The sequence below is a fragment of the Verticillium nonalfalfae genome (genome assembly GCF_003724135.2).
Source record: "Verticillium nonalfalfae strain VnAa140/NRRL 66861 chromosome Unknown scaffold_170, whole genome shotgun sequence".
Classification (NCBI taxonomy): domain Eukaryota; kingdom Fungi; phylum Ascomycota; class Sordariomycetes; order Glomerellales; family Plectosphaerellaceae; genus Verticillium; species Verticillium nonalfalfae.
Window position 1 is genome coordinate 1 of NW_021167395.1, and position 21,689 is coordinate 21,689.

The 21,689-nt window shown below is 58.1% G+C and overlaps 7 protein-coding genes across 7 annotated transcripts; 3 read left to right on the forward strand and 4 right to left on the reverse strand.

Moving 5' to 3' along the window:
* Positions 1 to 481: 481 nt before the first annotated feature.
* On the forward strand, positions 482 to 1,404 carry D7B24_002785 (uncharacterized protein; the record flags this gene model as incomplete). The annotated part of the gene is made up of 2 exons (XM_028636985.1): positions 482 to 533; positions 602 to 1,404. 2 exons carry the CDS (start codon positions 482 to 484, stop codon positions 1,402 to 1,404), a joined length of 855 nt encoding a protein of 284 aa, XP_028491027.1.
* Positions 1,405 to 1,981: 577 nt separating this feature from the next.
* On the forward strand, positions 1,982 to 4,822 carry NTG2 (DNA N-glycosylase and apurinic/apyrimidinic (AP) lyase; the record flags this gene model as incomplete). Its single annotated transcript, XM_028636986.1, has 3 exons — positions 1,982 to 2,193; positions 3,388 to 4,161; positions 4,264 to 4,822. The coding sequence occupies 3 exons, from the start codon at positions 1,982 to 1,984 to the stop codon at positions 4,820 to 4,822; spliced, it is 1,545 nt and encodes a 514-aa protein (XP_028491028.1).
* A 1,249-nt stretch (positions 4,823 to 6,071) lies between these two features.
* D7B24_002787 (uncharacterized protein) lies at positions 6,072 to 6,534 on the reverse strand (the record flags this gene model as incomplete). The annotated part of the gene is made up of 3 exons (XM_028636987.1): positions 6,072 to 6,141; positions 6,217 to 6,287; positions 6,391 to 6,534. 3 exons carry the CDS (start codon positions 6,532 to 6,534, stop codon positions 6,072 to 6,074), a joined length of 285 nt encoding a protein of 94 aa, XP_028491029.1.
* A 3,360-nt stretch (positions 6,535 to 9,894) lies between these two features.
* Positions 9,895 to 11,277, reverse strand: FLD1 (S-(hydroxymethyl)glutathione dehydrogenase; the record flags this gene model as incomplete). The annotated part of the gene is made up of 3 exons (XM_028636988.1): positions 9,895 to 10,762; positions 10,861 to 11,126; positions 11,257 to 11,277. 3 exons carry the CDS (start codon positions 11,275 to 11,277, stop codon positions 9,895 to 9,897), a joined length of 1,155 nt encoding a protein of 384 aa, XP_028491030.1.
* Positions 11,278 to 12,896: 1,619 nt separating this feature from the next.
* Positions 12,897 to 16,310, forward strand: D7B24_002789 (uncharacterized protein; the record flags this gene model as incomplete). Its single annotated transcript, XM_028636989.1, has 2 exons — positions 12,897 to 15,332; positions 15,387 to 16,310. 2 exons carry the CDS (start codon positions 12,897 to 12,899, stop codon positions 16,308 to 16,310), a joined length of 3,360 nt encoding a protein of 1,119 aa, XP_028491031.1.
* Positions 16,311 to 16,704: 394 nt separating this feature from the next.
* D7B24_002790 (uncharacterized protein) lies at positions 16,705 to 17,242 on the reverse strand (the record flags this gene model as incomplete). Its single annotated transcript, XM_028636990.1, has 2 exons — positions 16,705 to 16,941; positions 17,096 to 17,242. 2 exons carry the CDS (start codon positions 17,240 to 17,242, stop codon positions 16,705 to 16,707), a joined length of 384 nt encoding a protein of 127 aa, XP_028491032.1.
* Positions 17,243 to 17,944: 702 nt separating this feature from the next.
* Positions 17,945 to 20,946, reverse strand: USP10 (Ubiquitin carboxyl-terminal hydrolase 10; the record flags this gene model as incomplete). The annotated part of the gene is made up of 5 exons (XM_028636991.1): positions 17,945 to 18,964; positions 19,016 to 19,178; positions 19,229 to 19,335; positions 19,387 to 20,214; positions 20,278 to 20,946. 5 exons carry the CDS (start codon positions 20,944 to 20,946, stop codon positions 17,945 to 17,947), a joined length of 2,787 nt encoding a protein of 928 aa, XP_028491033.1.
* Between the last annotated feature and the right edge of the window lie 743 nt (positions 20,947 to 21,689).

The window sequence follows — 21,689 nt, forward strand, 5'->3', positions numbered from 1 at the left end:
CTACACAGGGTCCGCAACTGTGTTGCGACGGGGGGGGGGGGGGGGGGGTCAAAATGCTGACATAATGTAATGCTTGAAAGCTTTCTCCGCTAAGGTCCCCGACTGAGGTACAGAGGTACCTGTGTCGGGGCCGTCGCGAAAGACGATTGGCGCGGATCAAACGTCATCGCATCGCGGGGCACGCGCTCAGGTCGTCGCTGCTTTGGCGGGGTAGCTTCAGCGTCCTAGGGGTCTCAGAGGGTCCCTGGCCAAAGCCAATTCGCTCGCCTCGTTGCTCCCATGTTTTTTCCCTGCGCGGGACATCCCAGGAGGCCAATGAGCCGGGTAAGTCTGGTCCTTCTGTCCTTCGAGGTTATGCGCTTCACGATAAAAGGTGTGGCCGATCGCCTGCCCTTGGCGACTGCAGGACACGGCACTTCTTTCTCCTCCACACCCACCTAGCTACTCTTGTTCCCTCTTACACACTTTTCCCAGCAAAAACATGTCGCGATCACTCGATGGAAAGCTCGGCATCGTGACCGGTGCCGCTCGAGGTAACCAAGACTCCACCGCGCCCTTTCTGCGTTGTGCAAAGCTAACCTATCCCGTGCTACCTACCTAGGCATCGGTGTCGCCATCGCCGAGAACCTTGCTTCCAAGGGCTGCAACCTCATCCTGGGCTACACTTCGGCTTCCTCGCAGTCCCGCGCTGAGAACCTGGCTGCCGACCTCAAGGGCAAGCACAACATCATTGCCCTGCCAGTGCAGGCTGATCTCGGAACCCCTACTGGTCCTGCCGCTCTGGTCGAGTCGGCCAAGAAGCAGGCCTCTGAGGCGGGCATCGCCAAGTTCCAGATCGACATTCTGATCAACAACGCTGGTGTAGCCCTGAACAACCTCATTCCCGATATCACCGTCGACCAGTTCGACACGTCCTACCGCGTCAATGTTCTCGGGCCGCTCCTTCTCGTCCAAGCCGTTCAGCCCTACCTGCCCAACGATCGCTCCGGCCGTATCGTCAACCTCTCATCCGTCAGCTCCTCCACTGGTTTCTTCGGCCAGAGCGTCTACGGTGGCACCAAAGCCGCCCTCGAGGCTATGACGCGCACCTGGGCTCGCGAGCTCAGCGAAAACGCGACCGTCAACGCCATCAACCCCGGCCCCGTCCTGACCGAGATGTACGAAAGCAACACGCCCGAGTTTAAGCGCTTCATCAAGGGCTTCATCGAGCACTCGCCCCTGATGAAGGCTCGTCCCGGCATCGACGATGATGCGCTCGTCAAGGAGGCGGAGACGGCAGGCGGCCGTCCGGCGTATGTCGGCGAGGTTGCTGGTATTGTGGGCATGTTGGTGTCTGCTGAGTCTGCGTGGTGCACAGGACAGGTTGTGTGCGCAAACGGCGGCATGCTCTTCGGAACGCAGTAGATTGTCACTTTAGCGAAGCAAGAAATCAAAGCCATCTGTACAACACTTGGTAACCCTTATTTTTGGTACAATAAGCACGTGTCTCGCTCATCGGGGAGAACGATTATGAGCGATAGGTCCAACACGACGCCGGCCTCCGGCGCTCGGGGCCGGGGCCGAGCACCTGTGGGTCCACACTCGCCGACCAGTGCCCAGGCGTGGCCATTACGTAGTGCCGTCCAGCCGAACATGGTCGCCATGCATCACCGCCGACGTCATGCTCCCGAAGAACCATAGCCCCCCGCCAAGGCATCACGAGCGCACGCCTCCGTTCCCACAACCCAACAACACGCCGTCATGGGACGAGCATCGAGATTCGGTTCCATTTGTCCCAACTTAACACGACGACACTGCGGTACCGATGTTCAAATGAGCGTACGGCCACGGTTCGCCGCATGGTCACAAACAACACTCCATCAAACGTCTCATCGCAACCCGCCACGCCTTTAAATTCGCCACGCACCCACGATTCGCGAAACCGTGTTCAGCCTCCATCAGGGTCGGGACCAGAAAACAACAACGAAAGAAAAAAAAAACCATGGCGTCGAAATTACTAGGCTCCGGACCACATGTGTACGTCCTGCTCTGGCGCGACTGTGGTGGCAATGAATTTGTCGCCCTCGGCGCGTACGCGCATCTCAAGGACGCCAACACGGAGGCCAAACGCCTGGGCAAGGAGCAGCTCTCCGACGGCCTCACGTACAGCAGTATGCAGGCCGACCTCAAGGCCCAGGACTCGGAACCTCTGCGGTGGGATACGGCAGATGGGATATCATGCTGGGTAGAGCGGCACGAAGTGAAATAAGGACGCTGGGGGGGGGGGGGGTTCAATGGCGGGGTGGCGAGCACAACAGGACGCCTCGCAGACGAGGGGTCCGGCGGTTCTCGGCAGGATATGTGTGGTTTTTGGGGGGTTATTCGATGCGTGCTGTACATGTTGGATCTGTGCACGCTGTGAGGGGTGTGCCGTCTGTCGTGTATGCGTGTGGGCTGTTCGCACAGAATCAGGGCACGACTTCGTCTGGACTTGATGATTGCAAAATGAAGACAAAAAGCGTTCTACAAAGTATGACGAACACGAAATAAGATAACAGCGATTTTCATCTCTTTATGTTCTGTACGCTCTTTGTTGGAAGTGATCGCGCGAGAACCGTGGTCTGCTCGGGGCGACATTCTGACGCGAGTGCGATGAGCGGACAATGTACGTGTTACGCCATTTGCATGCTCGACTACGTGCATGGAGTGCTGCTCTTGCCAACCTGTCTGTTGAGGCTTGCCACTTCGGACGTCTGACGTCTGGCTGGCCCATCGAGGACGTTCGCCTGGAAGTTGCCATGCTTCGAAGGCGAGACCGTGCTGACCTTTCAGTCTTTAGATCGCAAGTTTGCGGACAGTTCCGTAGTGTGTACGATGTTGTGTCGCGCAGGCTGATTAGACCCAAGACGTGAACTCTCGGCACAGCCCCGGCAGTACCTAGCTCTGATGAATTGTGTGCTTGCTTGCGCCCCCAAATCAAGAACTGACAGCAGAGGCCAGCACCTTTATTGGTAATCATGTCTCGAATGCCACACTCATGTGGCTGTGGTAGGACAAACGGGCAAGAGATAGATGTGGGTGTGCCAGAGATCCAGACGTGCGCACAGAAATTTTGAGGATGGATGAAGTATGCCCAGGTAGACACATGCTCAGAATCATCACCTTGGACATGCCAAAGAACTGCACTTGGTAGCCCAGGCGTGACAAGACGATGCATTCAGGGACCCCGGGGCGTGGCACAAACGCCCCAGCGCAAGCCGCCTGCAAGCTGCGCTTTCGCTTCGGCGGCGGGGTGGGGTGGGGGCTTCAGGGTCGTACATGGTAATCCCAGCGCCGTGGTTCGCTGACCCCGTTGTATCAATCCAGGGGGTCAGGGCGCGGCTGGCCTCGAAGCTCATTCATCTCCAGGCTGTCATCGAAATACACCATTGATCAATCTGCACCACAGGAAAGACCAGAGGAAACGCGGCACCACTTTGCTGCCCACCCTCCCATGATGCGGACCTCTCGACTGTCCAAAGACACGGCAGCCATACTGGGTGCAGTACCCCCATTACCGTCCCCGCCTCGTCGAACGACACGCAGCTCTCTCGCCCGATTTGCCTTTCACGAGTCGACCGTGCCATCCTCCTCTCGAACTCTCGCCACAGCGCCCCCGACCCCCGACATTGAAGATGGCCTGGAAACGAACCCCCGAAAACGCCGCCGCGTGGTCACAAAGGTCGAGCCCGTGATCAAGGCACCGCCTTCCCCCGACTCCAAACCCCCTTCCGAGTCACCACGAAAGCGCCGGAAGCCGGCTCGCGTCATCAAAGGCGAGTCGCCCTCGGGAGACACGGTCGAGGGCCCGTCAGACTGGGAAGAGATGTACGAGCTTGTTCGTCAGATGCGTCTCTGCGGCCCCGCGCGTGACGCCGCCGTCGACACCATGGGCTGCGAGCGCCTCTTCTCGCCAACGGCCAGCGACCGCGACCGCCGCTTCCAGATCCTCATCTCCCTGATGATGTCGAGCCAGACAAAAGACACCGTCAATGCGGTGGCCATGGGCCGATTGCACGATGAGTTGCCGCCCCATGAAGCGGGCGCGCCACCAGGGTTGAACCTCGAGAACATATTGGCCGTCCAGCCTGCGAAGCTCAACGAGCTCATCAGAGTCGTGGGTTTCCACAACAACAAAACAAAGTCAGTCTCTGCCCCCCCACCCCTCCTTGCCCCATCTGCCCGGCAAGGCCATCATCCCCTTGAACCCCCTTGGATCGACCATGTGAGGCTAAACAGCCCCAGGTTCATCAAGCAGGCGGCGCTCCTCCTCCGCGACAACTTCGACGCCGACATTCCCCCGACCATCGACGGCCTCACCTCGCTCCCCGGTGTCGGCCCCAAGATGGCCCACCTCTGCCTCTCCGCCGCCTGGGGCCGCACCGAGGGCATCGGCGTCGACGTCCACGTGCACCGCATCACCAATATGTGGGGGTGGCACAAGACGGCGAGCCCCGAGGCCTCGCGCCTTGCCCTCGAGGCCTGGCTGCCCCGCGACCGCTGGCACGAGATCAACACACTGCTCGTCGGCCTCGGCCAGACCGTGTGCCCGCCACAGGCCGGCCGGCGGCGGTGCGGCGAGTGCGACCTCGGGCTGCGCGGCCTGTGCCGCGGTGCGGACCGGAAGAAGGTGGCGCTGGGACGGGCGGCGGAGCCCGAGGGCGTGAAAGTGAAAGAAGACGACGTACCCAAGATGGACGTCCTTGCGTCAGAGTTTTTCGAGACGCGGGTGATCAAAGAGGAAGGCCACATGCTGGACGACAAGGTGGTCAGCATCAAGCAGGAAGCGATACATGACGAGTGACAAAGCCCCCCCCCAAGCCAATCCAGCCAGTGCCTTTGCCTCTTCGTCTCGCATTCCTAAATGGCAGAGGCAAAAGACGGCAGTATCTAGGACGATTGGCGGGCCAATGATGCATCAAACTGTTCTATCCCCCAAATCGCAAAGCCGCTTGCCGCACCCACCAGCACGTACGCATGTATATACGTACATATGCGTGCCGCGCCGAGGCACACAGCGGGCGGCGGTGGTCACATCCCCACGTCCCACGGCCACGGCCACGTAGCGGTGCATGTCAGGCCACCACGCACTCGCACAGGCAGAGAGGCCTGGTTTCTTGATCGGCTTTGCCAATGGCGGCCCAGATGGGCGGGGGTCAGCGAGTGTTGTCGCCATGTCGTCCGTCATGCGATGAACGGTTGTCGAGCGCTTTGCTGCCCACCCGACCCGACCAACCTCCAGGAAAGGACTGTGCTGCGACCACGACAGTCGACAGGCGAATGACGAACCGCCCGACGGGCCCGACCCCGCGCGATGGTGTCGGGTTGCGAGTCAGGTGGGCCAGTAGTGCTGGTTCCGGGGCTGGGCGGCCCATGGCTGATACGATATCGGAGATAGGCCGGAATGAGTCTGAGCCTGGCACAGGTGAGCCTTGCACAAGTGTTGGGAGATGACGGGGAGAAGGCGAGACGGGCGCATTCAACCTGACTCGTATGGATACACGTCACAAGTACATTGATTCGTATCAAAGATTCACAAGAACGACGTGCACAGTAAGTTGGAACGAGTCGCACAATTGCAACGTGATGATGGCCCAGGAAGTGATAGCATGTGTACCATCTAATAGAACAGGTCCGAGTCTATAGAGTCTATTACGCTTCGAGCCATCGCAAGGTTCCACCAGCTGTCACGGAGCGGGACACGTGGGTAGAGTGGAAATGAACCATAGAGCGTGTGCCACAATCAAGAATGGATGCGGGGTGAAGGGTGTAAAACAGATCATGATGCTACCATCTAGCTCCGACCTGCGACCCAGAGGTATATGGACAAAAATGATAAAGAGGCCCTCCGGTACGCCGTGCGGAGGTAAGGGTAAACTAAAACGACTAAAATACAATAACATGCTCTGGGACGGCGGTAGTTCGCTTCGTCGATCCGGTTGTTCATGAGGGACAAGGTGGTGTGTCCGAAGTGAAGTGCTGGAGGCCGCTCGGTCGATATCTTCCAATCGCTCGGCGCCTCTCGTTTCCTCCGTGTGTGGCAAGTGATTTGCTCAGTCGCACCGCCTGGTTTCCAGTCGCCTGTCGATGGCGACGGCGACGGCTTCCAACACGGCGCTGATGCTGCGTCAAATTGCTCTCCGGCGCATGCCGGCTTCCCCGAGGAAGGTGTGTTGCTGTGGTGGCTGAACGTTTTACACGCCGCGGATCATTTGTGTTCTTTCGGACTCGAGCTGCGCTGCGTTGCGCTCGTGTGACTCCTTTTTGCACTGGGAGAGCACCATTCGTGTCAGCGAGCAGTCCTTCGTCTCGCAAAACATCACCCAAGCCAAGGAGCCAGTGATTTGAAACAGACGAGGGAGCAGAGCTTACGTCTTCAAGGCCGGAGCACTTGTGATCTTCCAAAAGGCGGTGCTTGCCACAGAAGTGGCCCTGGCAGAAGCCACAGTCTCCAACGATGCGCTGAGCGGCATCACGGCAGTCTTTGGCGGTGCAGCGAATCTTCTTTGCAGGCATGATGGGTGATGGGGGGGTGGTGTGTCGTTGTTTATGGAATAGTCTTATGAAAGTATTCGCCGGGCACGAGAGTCGAGGAAGAGAGGCCGATGTCGATGGGGTGTGCCTGTAAGCTGAGGTGTCGAGAGTCGGCTGGTAGAGGAGTGTCGGTGGCAGTAGTGCGGTGCCGAGGTGGGAAGAGGAAGAGGAGGATGAAGTTGGGAGGAGGCGAAGGTGGGAGAAGGGCGAATACGTGTCAGTTAATAAAAGGAATAGGAGGCGAGAGAAGTCGGAGCCAAGGCAGGTCGGCTGATGACGAGAAGATGAACCGCTTTTAAAAGGGTGCTTAGCAAGAAAGGGAACCTGGCGCGAAGACGGCAGGCAACTCCGCAACAACGCAATCATGGGCCCGGGCCCGGCGTCCTTGCCCTTCTAGCTGTCCTGCCTCCTTGCCTCCTGACACTCTCGCCTCACATGGCCTCCACTGTGACGCCTTTGCCTGGGGCTGGCCTGCCTTGCGCTTGCCTTGCCTGGTTCGGAGGACGGGGAGCGGTAAGTGCTTGGCCTTTGCACGGAGCAGGTACAGGGGGCGAGGGGGGGGGTTGTGGACACTGCGGGCTGGCTACGCCATGCAGGGTTCCAGGCGCCAATGCACGCCTAAACGGGGACCGTGTGGGCCTGAAGCGGACCCGGCTCGATTGACGACGGAATAGATGGGCACTGTACCTACCTAACCTGCCTGCCTACCCACCGCCAGGATAGGTACCTACCCAGGAGCCAGTCCGTCTCTCAAGGCACCTTCTAGGGGACCGAACCGGATGGAAACGGACGGGCTTCCCGCCACGAGGCCAATGACTCTTACGTTCCCTTCCCAACCAGCAAGCCCTCGCTCGATTTTCGGTCTTCTTTCTGTCTTTGCCTCCTCAACCCCAAGACTCAACGATGAAACCCGATCAGACATAGATGACCACCCACGGTTCAGATAAGACAAGCGCATTCTTCTGTTCCCGTCTTCTGATCCACTGCCTTCCACAGCCTAGACCCAGCTCTCGACCTGGAACCCGCCGCCCCGGGCCAGGCAGCCAGGGCCAAAGGCATCTGTCCCCATCCGGAAGTCGATCCCAACCAGCGGTTAGCCGCAGAGCCCAACAGCTAGCGAAGTGACGGCCAGCAGCGAACAACAGACATCCGCAGAGGGTCTAGGCCGCGACCTTGAAGACCAGGCATGCCACGGGGTTCCAGCTGACACAACAGACGATTGAGGTGCCGAAAACGGTTTAATCATGGCTGTGGTGAGATCGAGCCACTTGCCTGCCAAGCTTGGATGACCTTGACCGCCAACCTGAGGTGCCTGTGCACTGCTTTCCCCAATTTCTTCGTCCGCTAGGATCTCTACTCTGCCACGACACGGTTCAATTATGGCAAAGCATTTGACGGAGCTCATTACAAATTGGGGCGTTTGACTCACAGTCTGGCGGAGAACTGAGCCTGTGACGAACCGTTCAGACCCGAGATGAGTTTTTGCGGGGGCTCAATCACCCTACGTACACGAGTCATCCGGTACCACGCATGGCCGACGACGACTGCCCATGTCCTCCTACGTAGGTGGCCGAGTCCGCCGGAGATGCATACCCATGGCGATTGACGCTGGCGCCGAGACGACCAATTCGCAGTGCAATGGGTAATATGCCTGCAATATCTACATGGGCACACCCTCTGCACCCATCTCCTCGGCCGAGGGCTTGGCGACATGTCAAACCGCACAGACAGCGGCGCCTTCCTCCGGGGCTCAAGTCAATATCGCGATAGTGTCCTGCAACCCTACCCCAGCAGCCAGTTCTTCATCTGTAATTTTTCTTGGATATCAGCAGCAAGAAACAAACGATTCAAAACGTGGTTTGAGGAGATCGATGAGACCGACGCCGGTAGTGAAGCAAGCCAAGCTCTGGTTGGAGACGGTTTTCGAGACCAAAGCCAGTTGTTGCTGCTCACTGCGAACCAGGTAGAGCTGCAGACTATGGACTTCTCAAGGCTCCTTTGATTGATATAGAATTCATTTCAGTTTCAGCGTTGACTTTCTGGCCGCCACTTATCGGTTCCCAAAAGCTAAGATATAAAGTTGTTATAGCCCACAAAGATATTTAGTTTGCAAATGAACCACAGAGCTTGGCATACCTCGGCATACAGGTGACGATCCCTTATTCCTCTATCTCACGATTGCATTTTTGTAGCCGAAGGCCGCATAAGCCGATGTCTTGGTCGCCACTAGATGTAGCACAACCTCGTATTGAAGTCCTAAAGAAACCAGTGGAAATTGAGCAGGGGGTGTTGAAATTATCTTTCCAGGCCAATGATGAGACTAAGAATGCGCCGACGACGATGTTGATCAGTATTTGGAGCTATCAGTTTTTCAAAGAGTGCGGAAGTGAAGAGGAGCAATCACTCCCTGAACCACGCATGTCTGCCCCCACGGGCAACTCGTGGAGGGCCGGCCGCCTCTGGTTCGGCTACGCAGCCATGAAAGTCTGGGTGTGGTTGCTATATATCGGGCCGCATTGCATAATAGTGCGCTGGGTCTGACTTGCTTGAAGACACGGCCAGCATAGGTTCAATCGCAGAGCAGAAGACATCGCAGTTGAAACCACCCAAGATGGATGGACTGTCGTGGCAGTGGCTGACGAACATGCGGGGGTTCCCCCACACGAGGTCCTAGTTTAGTCTCTCGGTGGTCACGAACTCGCGGTGCAGGAGGCGCTGTTGATGTGGCGGGCGTGTCGACAACGACCGCCATTGACTCGAAAAAAGCTGCTAACCTACCTAGCGAACATCAAGCTATCCCCCCCCCCCCCTTCAGCTTCATAGTATCATCTGACAACAAATAGGTCTTTAGGTACGAGACCTGAAGTGTGGTTTGAGGTTCCAACATCTCAAGTGTGGGCCGTGATGGGCGATCAGACAATTAGGCTTCATTTTTCATTGAGGACTCGTTGCGCATCCACCATATCTGGGTCGATTGACTAGTCCCACAGGGGTGATGCTCCATTGAGAACCATGAAGTCAAGATTCGTTCAACAGTCGTTGCCGAGTTCGTCTCGCCGATCTGCTTCGCAAGAAGCCATGCACGGGGAGACGCAGGAAAAAAGACTCTCATCAATCAGCATGAGTATCATTAAACACGGTTCTGAGCTACGTCATGGTAACCAAGATACCGCTCGTTACGGACCCAACTCCTATTCTCGACCTCAGCTCGCCGTTTTTGGATCCCACTGAAACCCCACCCTCCCCCGCCGCCCAGCACCAGACGCCTTGGATGTGACACGCGATCGGTTGCCTTGTTGTGAACAATTTGGTATACTCTTCCTCAAATAGACTTTTCCACGGTTACTCCGACAGGTCGCGCATGTCGACAACGGCGCGGATGCAGTCGCCCGACTTCATGACCTCAAAAGCGGCGTTCATCTGCGGCAAGGTCTTGCGGTGAGTGATGAACTCGTCGACCTTGAGGGCGCCCTTCAGGTAGTCAGAGACGAGGCCCTCCATCTGGGAACGGCCCTTGACGCCGCCAAAGGCGCAGCCCTTCCAGACGCGGCCAGTGACGAGCTGGAAGGGGCGGGTGCTGATCTCCTGACCGGCGGCGGCGACGCCGATGACGATGCTCTGACCCCAGCCCTTGTGGCAGGCCTCGAGGGCGGCGCGCATGACAGTGACGTTGCCAGTGCAGTCGAAGGTGTAGTCACAGCCGCCGTCGGTCATCTCGACGAGCTTGTCGACGATGGTCTGGCCGTCCTTGAGGTCGTTGGGGTTGACAAAGTCGGTGGCGCCGAACTGCTTGGCCCACGCCTCCTTGGTGGGGTTGACGTCGACGACGATGATGCGGGCTGCCTTGTTGACAACGGCGCCCTGGACGACAGACAGGCCGACGCAGCCGGCGCCAAAGATGGCAATGTTGTCGCCCTCGGCAACCTGGGCCGTGATGCGGGCGGCGCCGTAGCCTGTGGTGATGCCGCAGCCGAGCAGGCAGGTCCTGTCCATAGGGGCGTCGGGCTGGACGGCGACGACTGAAATGTCGGCGACGACGGTGTACTGGGAGAAGGTCGACGTGCCCATGAAATGGAGGAGATCCTTGCCGCGGGCGCGGAAGCGGGAGGTGCCGTCGGGCATGACGCCCTTGCCCTGGGTGGCGCGAATCTTGCCACAGAGGTTCGTCTTGCCGGACTTGCAGAACTTGCACTCCTTGCACTCGGGCGTGCTGTGGCACACAGGTTGTCAGCGGGTGTCGTGATGGAGCGTGGGCATGTGTCACTCTTTGGGTGATCGGGCACAAAAAAAAACAAAAAATAGACGTACTAGAGCGCGACGACATGGTCGCCAACCTTGACGTTGGTCACGCCCTCACCGATGGACTCGACGATGCCAGCACCCTCGTGTCCGAGAACAATGGGGAAAGCACCCTCGGGGTCCTTGCCGGAGAGGGTGTAGGCATCTGTGTGGCAGACACCAGTGTAGTAAATCTGAATGCGGACTTCGTGGGCGCGGGGAGGAAGGACCTCAATGTCCTCGATGCTGAGCTCCTTGCCGGCCTCCCAGGCGACGGCGGCCTTGCAAGTGATCGTCTGCTCGTGCCATGGCCCAATTAGTCACTGTCGCACAGGAAGCTAAACCGCAGTCACGCGTTCGCGTTGGAGGTCGGTCCAGTGGAGGAGGGGAAGGGGAGGTGAGGAGAAGGTGAGGGGAAAAACGTACCTTGCCCTCGGTGGACGACATGATTCTTTAGTAGAGTGCGAGGGTCGAATGGGGGAGAAGGGTGTGGGGGATGTTGCTGAGACAGGAGAGCGGCGAGGACCTTGATGGTGTTTTGCGTGTGCCGCTAGCCAGGTTCTTGTAGATGGCAGCAGAGACAGGATGCAGCAACAGACGTCGCGATAGCTTTGGGAGGGGTAGGGGAACCAGATCAACTAAGTGCTTTTGTGGTGGTCACCAGCGGAACCGCTGGAACCCCACCATGCCGAGTCGACAGGGCGAACGAGGCAAAGAGGGGGAGGTGAGGAGCGCGAGCTCGGGAGTTCGGAGAGTTACGTCACGCCCTGAGCTCTGCGACGACATAACGATGTGATGGCTTCCCCTCTCTTCTCCAGCCCCTCCTCTCCGGTGTTGCATGTTGCAGCTTGGACAGGAAGCTGCAGCGTATCACAATCTCCGAAGCTAAGGCCGATTGACATGCCAAGACATGGTGGTCTGGGTCGTGTTCGCGCTGTGTGTTTTTCGGCGAACAACCTGACGCCCGAAAGCTGTCATGCGGGAGTCAACAGCGAGCGCGCTCCCTGGTCTCGTGTATACCCCGAAAGCCGGGCGACGCCGAGCAACAATCAATTGCTCGTTGGGGCTATGTTCCCTATCACTATGTTCCCTATCAATCGGATGACTCTCTATGATTTCCAGCTGATTGAGAAGCATGCAGACTGGCAGAGTGTGTAGTTGGACGTGGAATGCCCAGTTGTTGGAAGGTGTTGGTGATATTGTCAACCCTAGCAATCCACCACTGAGATGACTGTATTTCTTGCACACATGCCCGAAGAAAATATCGCTATGTTTGGCTCTACATACTGAAATATGTGTGCCGTGAGAGCGAGCGTCTGAACTCTCATTGAAGACGACACGCGAAGAAAGCAGGAATCAACCGCGACATGGATCTTTAGCCGAGTCACTGCCATTCGGCTGTTGCAGCATCACGACAATATGGATCCGGCAGTTGAGTTCGGAGCCTCCGGGGAGCGCTCCATGGAACGTACATATCCCGTCTTCCGTACGTGCGTTCCGAGGGCGGTTGGGTCTCCGATGGTCGATGGTCGTGGGGTCCCTGTGTCTGCTTGTCTGCATAGGTACCTACTTAACTGAGTGTCAGGGCAGACCAGGTAGGCACCTGGTGCGCTCGGACCATGGAAACCCGGCCAGAGGCGCCAGTGTCGCGCAGTGTCAGAATACGCGCCAGCTGGCAGCCATGGCAGCGCGGCTGAAGCTGCATCGGTGGGTCACAGTGAGCTTGGTGGCTACAGCGTTGGCCGGTCAAGGCGACAGGACTGCAACTGTGATCGCGAACCTCCAAAATTTATCCCAAGCCGCGTTTGACCCAACAACGGAAGCTACCAACAGCGCACTCACACATCAATCGCGCGCAAGCTCATAACCCCCCCCGCCGTCTCGACGCTCTTTTTGTCTTCGTCTTTTCCTTTCATTTTCATGATACCAAAATAAATAACTGCGATCGCTGCCGTTCATCAACCAAGCGACCCCCTCAGGTACCTTACTTGGGTACCTCTTAGTTCGGCACAACTAGGGTCTTCTCAACCACAGCAACACGGCCAAGGGCCGTTCCACGACACACCATGCCTACCTTCTCTTTCCCCGATGATAGCCCGGCGCCGTCCACCCCCGACAGGAGCTCGCACTTTGGCTCAGGCTCCTTCCAATTCGGCGATAACCCCTCGACGACCCCGGCTGGCCCTCCTCCTCCCTCGTCTGCCGCGTCCTTCACACCCGCCGGCGCGCCTTCCGAATCATACCTCGGCAGCTCCATGATGCTCGGAGTGACTGGCCAGAAGCCCACCTCCTTTGGCGGCCACAGCACGGCCGGCTCGACGAAGAACCTCTTCGGTCGGGCCCAGAACTCGCCGCAGCAACCCCTCGGCCGGTCCATAGGGCCATCGAGGTCGGCGAGGCAGCCGTCGGCCCTGAGCAGGGAGTACGACTTTGCCGACTCGACGCGCAGCACCACGAACAAGACCGGCACGTATCACATCTCCAGCGATGAGGAGAGCGACGAAGATGAGGAGGAAGAGGTCGACGAAGTGGCCGAGGCTGACGAGCAGATGAAGCGCATCTTGGAAGCCGACATGGACGACGAGAGTGAGGAAGGTTCTGTCGAAGAGGACGAAGAAGACGAAGAGGAATACGATGAAGAAGGGGAGGAAGACACAGACATGTTCTTAGACATGCACCAGCGGGCTCGCCAACAGCAGAACCAAGACTACGACGACGACGACGACGATGCGGAAGGCGACGAGGACGAATACGAAGAGGATCTGGCCGAGGCGACGGATTTCATGGACCTCGTCACACCTGCCGCTACCGAACAGATGAGGAAGGAGGCCCGAGACATCTTCCGCGCATCAGTCCGACAACGCTCGTCGGCCGGCTCCAGAACAGACTTTCAGTACGCTTCCATGGCGAAGAACTCCTACACTGACTTGGGCTTCGCCCAGCTCTCCGAAGCCCCCGAGCTCATCAGCAAAACGGAGGACACCATCAACAAGCTCTACGACGAGGGCATCGGTGCCCAGGAGGACCCCGAGAAGCTGGACAGTGCCCTGTCGCTTATGTGCGAGCCCTTGATCCAGCTGTGGGACGACTACGCCGACAGCCTCCCCATGCTAGACAGCGAGCACAAGGCAGAGGTCGGCCCAGGCGACGATGATGAGCCGTTCCGCAAGGCGGCATTTGTCGCGAAACTGGTGCTCCGCCTCCACAATGCTCGCTTGGTCGGACCAGATGCGTCCTACGTTGAACCCCTGCCAGGCGTTCTTTTTGACTGGGCCGCTCACAACCACAACATGTATCCCGACCAACACCACGACGTCATGCGACACAGGCCTAGCCCAGCCAATCATGGCCTTTACTGGCAGACCGTCGGCAGTGCCCTTATGCGTGGTAATGTGGATGGCGCCATTGAGCTTCTTAGGGGCGGGGCGTGGGAGGCCGTCACAAGAGGCCGCGGGGAGAAGGCCTATCAGGGCAAGACTCTGGAAAATGTCCAGCGCGCTGTCAGCATCACCTGTACCATGCTGAGCATGTGCCCAGCCACTAAGGACAACTGGGACATCTTCAGTAGTGACTGGACGCTGTTCCGAATCCAGGCCAAGGGGTCCCTGGACAAGCTCCAGCGGTTTGCAGAGGGCAAGGAGAGAGACGTGCTTGTCGATGGCAGCGACGATGGCTTCCACAATGGCCCCTCACTGGCCAGCATGGCGCGCAAGGCCGAGAGCCAAGTGCCTTGGGACATTTACGAGCACCTCCAGACGATTTACGAGATCGCCTTGGGTGTGCCAGATGCCATTCTCGACACGGCGCAAGACTGGTGCGAGGCGGCGGTTGGTATGTTCGGTTGGTGGGAGGCTGAGAGGAACCACGGACACGACGTCAGTCTCCGAATGTCCCGCTACCGCTCCCAGGCGCTGGCCCTGCCAGCCCCTTCGCCGGGTCCTGACGCTTATTTCGAGCGCCTCGCCATCGCCATCCACACCGTTGTGGAATCCAACTTCCACTTCAATGCCATGAACCCTGTCGAGGTGGCGCTTGTCTCTACGCTAGAGGGTAACTACACCGCCGTCGTCGGTTTCTTGCGGGCGTGGTCTCTGCCCGTGGCATCTGCCGTGGCGGAGCTCGCGTCTCTGGGACAGTGGCTGCCGAAACCTGAGGCACCCAACCTGATTGCGCTTCAAAGCTTGGATATGGAAGATTTCGATATCCTGGGAGTGTCACCACAAAACAAGGACGATGTCGAGGGGATCAAAGATACGACGCTGATTCACTACGCCCGCGAGCTCGCAGGGCTGGACCACTTCACTAAACAGAGGGATGGGTGGGAGATGGCGATCCAGGTGCTCGGGCGGATGGACTCTGCTGATCGATCGGAGGAAATGGTCGGCGAGCTACTTCGCGACATTCTCGAAACTATCGATTCTGACTCGAGCACGACTGTCGACAAGGTATGGCATATTGTGAACGAGCTCGGCATGATCCAGTACGCAGAGGAAGTAGCAGAGGTAAGGGATTCCCCATTGCTATGAGCGCCAACAAGCCACCACTAACACGTTCAGACTTTTGCCGAGACTTTGGCGAAGGACTCGCATCGGTACGGCGAGGCTCTCTGGTACTATGCGCTTGCGCACCGACCGGGAAAGGTTCGCGAGGTGCTCAACTTACTCATGTCCTACTCCCTGCTCCAGTCCACAGTGTTCCCCCCGACGAACGATCTTGACGACCATCTCCACCGACTTCTTACGGAGCGCTCGCAAACACTCGAGCAGTACGCCAAGCAAGACCTTGAGGCTGCGCAGCTTCTCGGTCGCATGCTCAGCGGTTACGCCACTCTCCGCAAGTTCTACGAGCTACGCGACACAGAAGGTCTCGCCAACATGTCTTCGTACAAGTCTCTGAACATTCGTCGACAGGCTGCCTCGGCCCTTGTGGCTGTCGTCGCCAGCTCTGATGACAATATCCGCGGTGGGCTCTACGACGAGTCAAGAGATGCGGTCGTCAGTGAGGATTTCCTCCTTGCCCTCCTTGGCGAGGCCCTTCCCTTCATCAACCAGGGTTCATCTGAGGCCATCATCACTCTCGACCAGATACACACTCTTCTCAAAGCAGTCGAGGACATCGAGACGGTCTCACCGACAGTCTTCGACGCTGCCGACGAATACTTCAAGCTCGTTCTCGCTTCGGCCCAAGGACTCAAGGGCTCGTCCCCGCACGACCTCATGCGCAAGAGCACCGGCGGCCTTAGCGGCTCCAGCTCGTATGTCATGGATGGCAGCTCGATGCTCGCGAGCCAACTGCATCGCTCGGTCAGCGGTGGCAGCAGCGTCAAGTTTGGGAGCAACGTCCGGCGCGGCTGGGACTGGCGCAGCGGCCTCCTCGCCAGCGCGACGAGCAAGGATGTTCTGCGGATCTTACGTCTGGGGTTGTCGAAGGATTTGTCGAAACTGTGGCTTGCCGAGGCGGACAACGCGTCCGCGATTTAGAAGTGCGCGGATGAGCAATCTGAAGAGCCTCTTGTGGTTGAGAACAGAGATTCATTCATGTGTGAAACGACGATGATTGGATTGGGAGGACCGTTAATCTGAGCGACAATCAGAAGGGGGGACTTGCTTGCTTTGCTGTATCATATGACGGCTATGGGAGAGCAGACTTGATTGTCTAGAGCTGCTGTAGTTTATACCAAGGGACAGGGAAGGGAAATAAACGGATCACCAAAACGCGCAAGCTTGCTTCTCCTCTTGTTTACTCGCACTCTCGCATCACACCTGTGTGACTCTATTCCCCCCTTCATCCTTTCACACCCGGCGCCGTCAGGCCACAAGCGGCCTGCCAAACACACCGTCCACCATGCCGTCAGTAGGTAGCTCGCCCGCAAGCTCACTCGAGCCAGACCTCCCCCTCCAGCGCATCCCCCCATACCTGCGCCTCGCCGCGCCGCAGCTCCCGGGCGTCGACAATCTCCGACGCGCCAAAGTTCTGCCCGTACAGGTGCGGGTAGACGTCCGACCCAGCAGCCTCCCAGCGGAGGTTCCCCGCCGCGAAGCTCGCCAGGCGCAGCTTGAGGACCCAGAGCGACTGGTGCTCCTTGAAGAAGAGGCCCGCTGTGACGGGGACCTGTGGGTGAGATGCGCGCACGCGCACACAGTCAGCCGGTAGCCTGGCAGGGGGGTATTGGGGGCGTGCGTAAAACCACGGAGCGGCAATAGAAAATAAAGAAGATAACAGAGAATAAAGAATACAATACGAAGGAGGGTGTCTTTCTCCATACCTGGCGTGCCGTGCTGAGGTGGATGTAGCCGTCTTTGCGGTCAAGGTCAGAGAGGGGCCATTCTTGGGGGAGCGTGGCGGGAGGTGCCGAGGGGATGATCTTGTAGAGATATGTCGGCAGGGGGGAGGGGATGTCGGCAATGGACATGATGGGCTATCTGGGCAGGTTATCGTGCCGCTTGATGTTTTTGGCAGGAAGATTGCGTTTGCCGCGTGTTTTGTTGCTGTAGTGGTGGTGGCAGTAGTCATGATGAGTGGTTAACCAAACCTGACGGGGAGTGAACATCAATACGGACCAGTGACTGACTCCACACTTGAGGGGCATACTGCTGGTCCTCAAGAGCAAACAATCACCAACATCACGAAAAAAAAAAAAACCACCAGCAAAATATGTTCAAACGTGCTCTTATGTTACAAGTGACTTATTGCTACAAGAACTGAGCCCTGCGGTTTGGACCTTTGATTGCCATCACCTGACCCGACTCTTTTCGACACAGATTATCCATTGTCAGTCCTCCCTAGCCTCCAGGCAGTACTCAAGCGTCCCTCGTCGCCTGATATGAATTGATAGCGGAGGACACCGTAGCGACAGGCTGCATCGCAGACCTCGTTGCCGCCTTCGTCGTCCGAGCCTCGTTCAGCAACCCAAATGTCCCTATCCTTGCGCACACCAAACCCCTCCCTCCCCGGAGAGAAATCAGGGCTGCTGCTTCCAAGACGATGGCGTCTGCCAAGACGATGACCAGACGCCATCGCCAAGAAGATATAAGCCGAAGTGAGCCTGCCAGTCCACGGTCTCGAGACCTGAACACCGAACCCGCCCTCCCCAACGCCACGTGTGATAGGATACCTAGACACGCTGGTAGAAGAGTAGGTATGCCACCTTGTTATCTTTCACGCTCTCCTTGACCTGTTTGCCACGAGACTGCGAGGCAGCTCCGTTGGCGACGGCACTCCAGCGGTTCTTGTTTCCGTTGGTCTTGTCCACCGATGTCCACTCGCCACGATCACCGGCATCGTCATCGTTCATGGCGCCAAACCTGTTCGTCGAGATGTCGCGAGAACCTGAGGCCTGCGTCGTCGCCTTTGCAGGCTCCTCCTCACCAACCTCGGCCACGTCCTCGCTCCTGACTCGTCGAATGACTGTGTCGTCCAAGCGAATCCACTCATGCTCGTCTTGACGTCTTACATCTGCAGTGTAATGACCTCCGTTGGCATGCTTGCCATGATGGTACACAACGGCGATGAGCTTGTACTTGGGCCCCTCGCCTCCCTTGTTGCTGGCCCGCCACTGCCTGGCGAGAGCCTGCACGGGAATCTCGAGCTCGAGGGGATAGCCGACCTTCTTCCAGATCTTTGTGGTGCCGCCCTCAGCATCGAAATGGAAGCGCTTTAGGTGCAGGATGAGCACTGGAGGCAGTGTGTCGATCAGCGTCTGCTTGACAACCGTTGCGTTCTTTCCGTGTGGGGAGTTGAATCCAGAGCCCTCAAGCTTCTCATGCGCCGTCAGCCTCTTCAGAGCATCTACAACGTTCCTCACGTCGTTTGCTCCAATGTCAAGCTGTAGAGCCTGGTACGGTTCTGTCGTAATGGAGTCCTGCTTGCCAGTGACGCGCAACTCGGATCGCAACAAGCCGCCGAAGATCTGGGTGATAGGGGTCGACGAGCTGGCTCCGGACGAACGTGTCACAGCGGCACGCTGCTTGGCGCCAACTTCAAGCCAGCCGTCTGCCGTTGCGTCTGCGTTCGCCGATGCCGGCGCAGGATGAGGGGCGTTGCCAGAAGCGACGCCCATCACCTTGGCGCACTCATCATCAAGAGACTGCAGAAGAAGACCAAAGAACTCCTCGGCATCCTGCTGATGACCACGCTGCGAGTCGTCAATGAATTGACCATTTCAGGGCGAGACGAAGAGACTTACCCTCATATTCTCAAAACGCTTGTCGGGCTCGATGGCCTGGTAAATGAATTCAGGAGTAAATGAAGTTCCGTACTGTTCGAGCTCCTCGTTCTTCAGGAGCTTTCGAAGTTTGGCCACTGAGTCGCCAGAGTTGATCACCTGGAATTCCCTCATGAATAGGATCCTGCAACTCGTCAATATGGGACAGTCATGACGAAGGACTCTTCAACTTACATTGCGTCCAGGATGGGTGTTTGGCTCTTGAAACTCAAAGGGACCTTTTCGCTGATTTGGTCCAGGAAGTCGTAGAAAGGCACGCAGAAAAGAAGAACTTGAAGGACCTGACTGTGTTAGCACAGGCCATGATCACCCTTACCACTGGAAAGACCTACAGAATTCATGTAACACATGTTCCCGATATTGACCAAGCCCCTTGGCTCAACATACTTGACTTTCTCGGGGTTGCGAACACGGTATGCTCTCAGCGCCGCAGCAATTGTGTTCACGCTGTTGTCAGAAGGGAAGGTGGAGTCGAATGGCCTGTCCACATCGTCAGGAGAAGTGCCGTTAATCCCTTGACCGGCTGAGCCGTTCTGAGCGTTCCGGTTCTTGGCAGCTGCTGCGGCAGCAGCGTTTTTCGCGAACAGGGCACTCCAGCTTGACGGCGGTGCGCGTGGGGTAGACTTGCGAGCCTCCTCGCTCGGCTCTTGGGCTTTCTCCTCGGACGGGACATCAGCAGAAGGTGTCTCGCTCGGCGCGTCCTGGGCAGCGGGTTCTTTGGTAACCTCGGAGGACGCTTCGGCGCCTGTCTTGGTAGTCTTCGGGCTGCCTTTGGGAATGGCCGGAACAACGGGTACGACGGGGCGTGACGACGAAGGGGCGGGGTTCTGCGAAGTGGAAGCGCCGGAGCCGCTTGTGACAGGCCTCGTGTTCTGAGTCGTGGTCTCCGTTGAGTTATCATGAGATGTCGAAGCAGCATTGGCATGGGGAGTCGCAGGAGTCGAAGCCGCCGAAAGTGTGGATGCCGTGCCAGCTGATACCTGCGACTCGTCCGTGGTGGCGGCATCTGTAGAGGCGTGATCGGCTGACTCGCTCAGGGGACCATTGCCATCGCTGGGGAGTGTGACTCCCTTGTCGGCCGAGACTAGAGGCGCTCGCTTGCGCCGCTTGACGCGCGTGTGTTTGGGGAAATAGAGATCGGGCCGGGAAAGCCATGGAAGCTACGGGGGGGCATCAGAAGAGCTGCTCCGGATCACGAGGGCGTGCGTGGGTTATCAACATACCGGTGCTCGGAAGGGCTCCTTAGGCTCAGCGGGCTCGGGAGTGGGCTGTCGCACAGGAGGTGCAGGCGCGGCCGTTTCTGGCTGGACCAACTCCTCTTGGGCAGGGGCGAGCGCTCGCCCCTGTTCGATCTGGGATGTCGCGGGTGACGCGGAAGAGAGGGCAGACGCCTCTGCCATGATATGGGACGAGTGTGTCGAAGTGGGCGTGTGTGGCGCAATGGCAGAGGGCATGGGAGGAGGCTGGTAGGGAGTCGCGAGAGCAGGAGACTGCTGGTGCTGCCGAGGGTAAGGCTGAGGGACACTGACGCCAGCCATGGGGACAAACTGCTGCATGGCCGGAGGCGAGCGCATGTATGGCTGCTGGTAGTGCTGCATATAGGCAGTGGGCATGCCCCCGTTCTGGTACTGTGGCGGCAGCTGCTGGTAGAATTGCTGGCCGCCTGCATAGGGGTTCATGTAGTTGGGATACATGGGCGGGATGTGTTGGTGCTGCTGATGGTGTTGCTGATGATACTGCGGAACATAGGAGGGCGGCGGCGGCGGCCGTCTCCTCGAGTTTCCGTGTCCTCCATGCCCACCATGTCCGCCGTGAACAATGTGCGCGCCATGGCCAAGCACAGGGCCCATGTCGCCAGCACCGTTCACCGCTGGCGCTCCACCCCCCGACATGGGCTGCCCAGCCGGCAGATGACGATGGCTCATCCTGCCGGCGTGGGAGTCGCGTATGGGCAGTGACTGTCCACCGCGAGGACCGTCACTGCTCGGTTCGGTATCGCGCGCCGTTGATGAGAGAGATCAGACAACGGTAGCAGTTCCCAAGAAGGTGCACTTCAGGTACTTGTCGAGCTGATGTTCGGGTGCCGTCGTGGATGGCCGCGATCGGATGTCGTCGCAGGAGGTGATTATTATGCAAGATGCCCCCCCAAAGCTGACGGGTCGTGCCGCGTGCCGCCTCTGATGCTGTTGCCAAAGCTCAGAAATGACTGTGGTCACCGCGATCACCGCCGATGAGGGAACTCAAAGTATTTTCTGAATAAAAGTACTGCACGAAGGGTAAAGGAAGAGGGGGGGGGGTTGGTCGTGACAGACTGCTGCACGAGTGGGAGAGAGCAAGCGTGTCCGGGAGGGAACCGCGAGCTGGGTTGGCGGTCGAAAAATTACCGTTCGCCGGTTGGTTCAGAGCACCGGTGGAAGGAAAGTTGGAGAGCCGAGGATTAGTCAGACACGATGCGACAGGACCCCAGAGTTGACTGTGGCGCACGGACCCCTTGTTGCGTGAAGCTTCCAAGAGCCTTGTGTGACGGAGCTTCACCCCCAGCCCAGGCACTTATTACCAGGCAGAGAGACAGCTGACCACACGGTATTGTTTAGCTGCGCTTTGCTTTTTGTCACGCTAACAACTCATCTCTGAC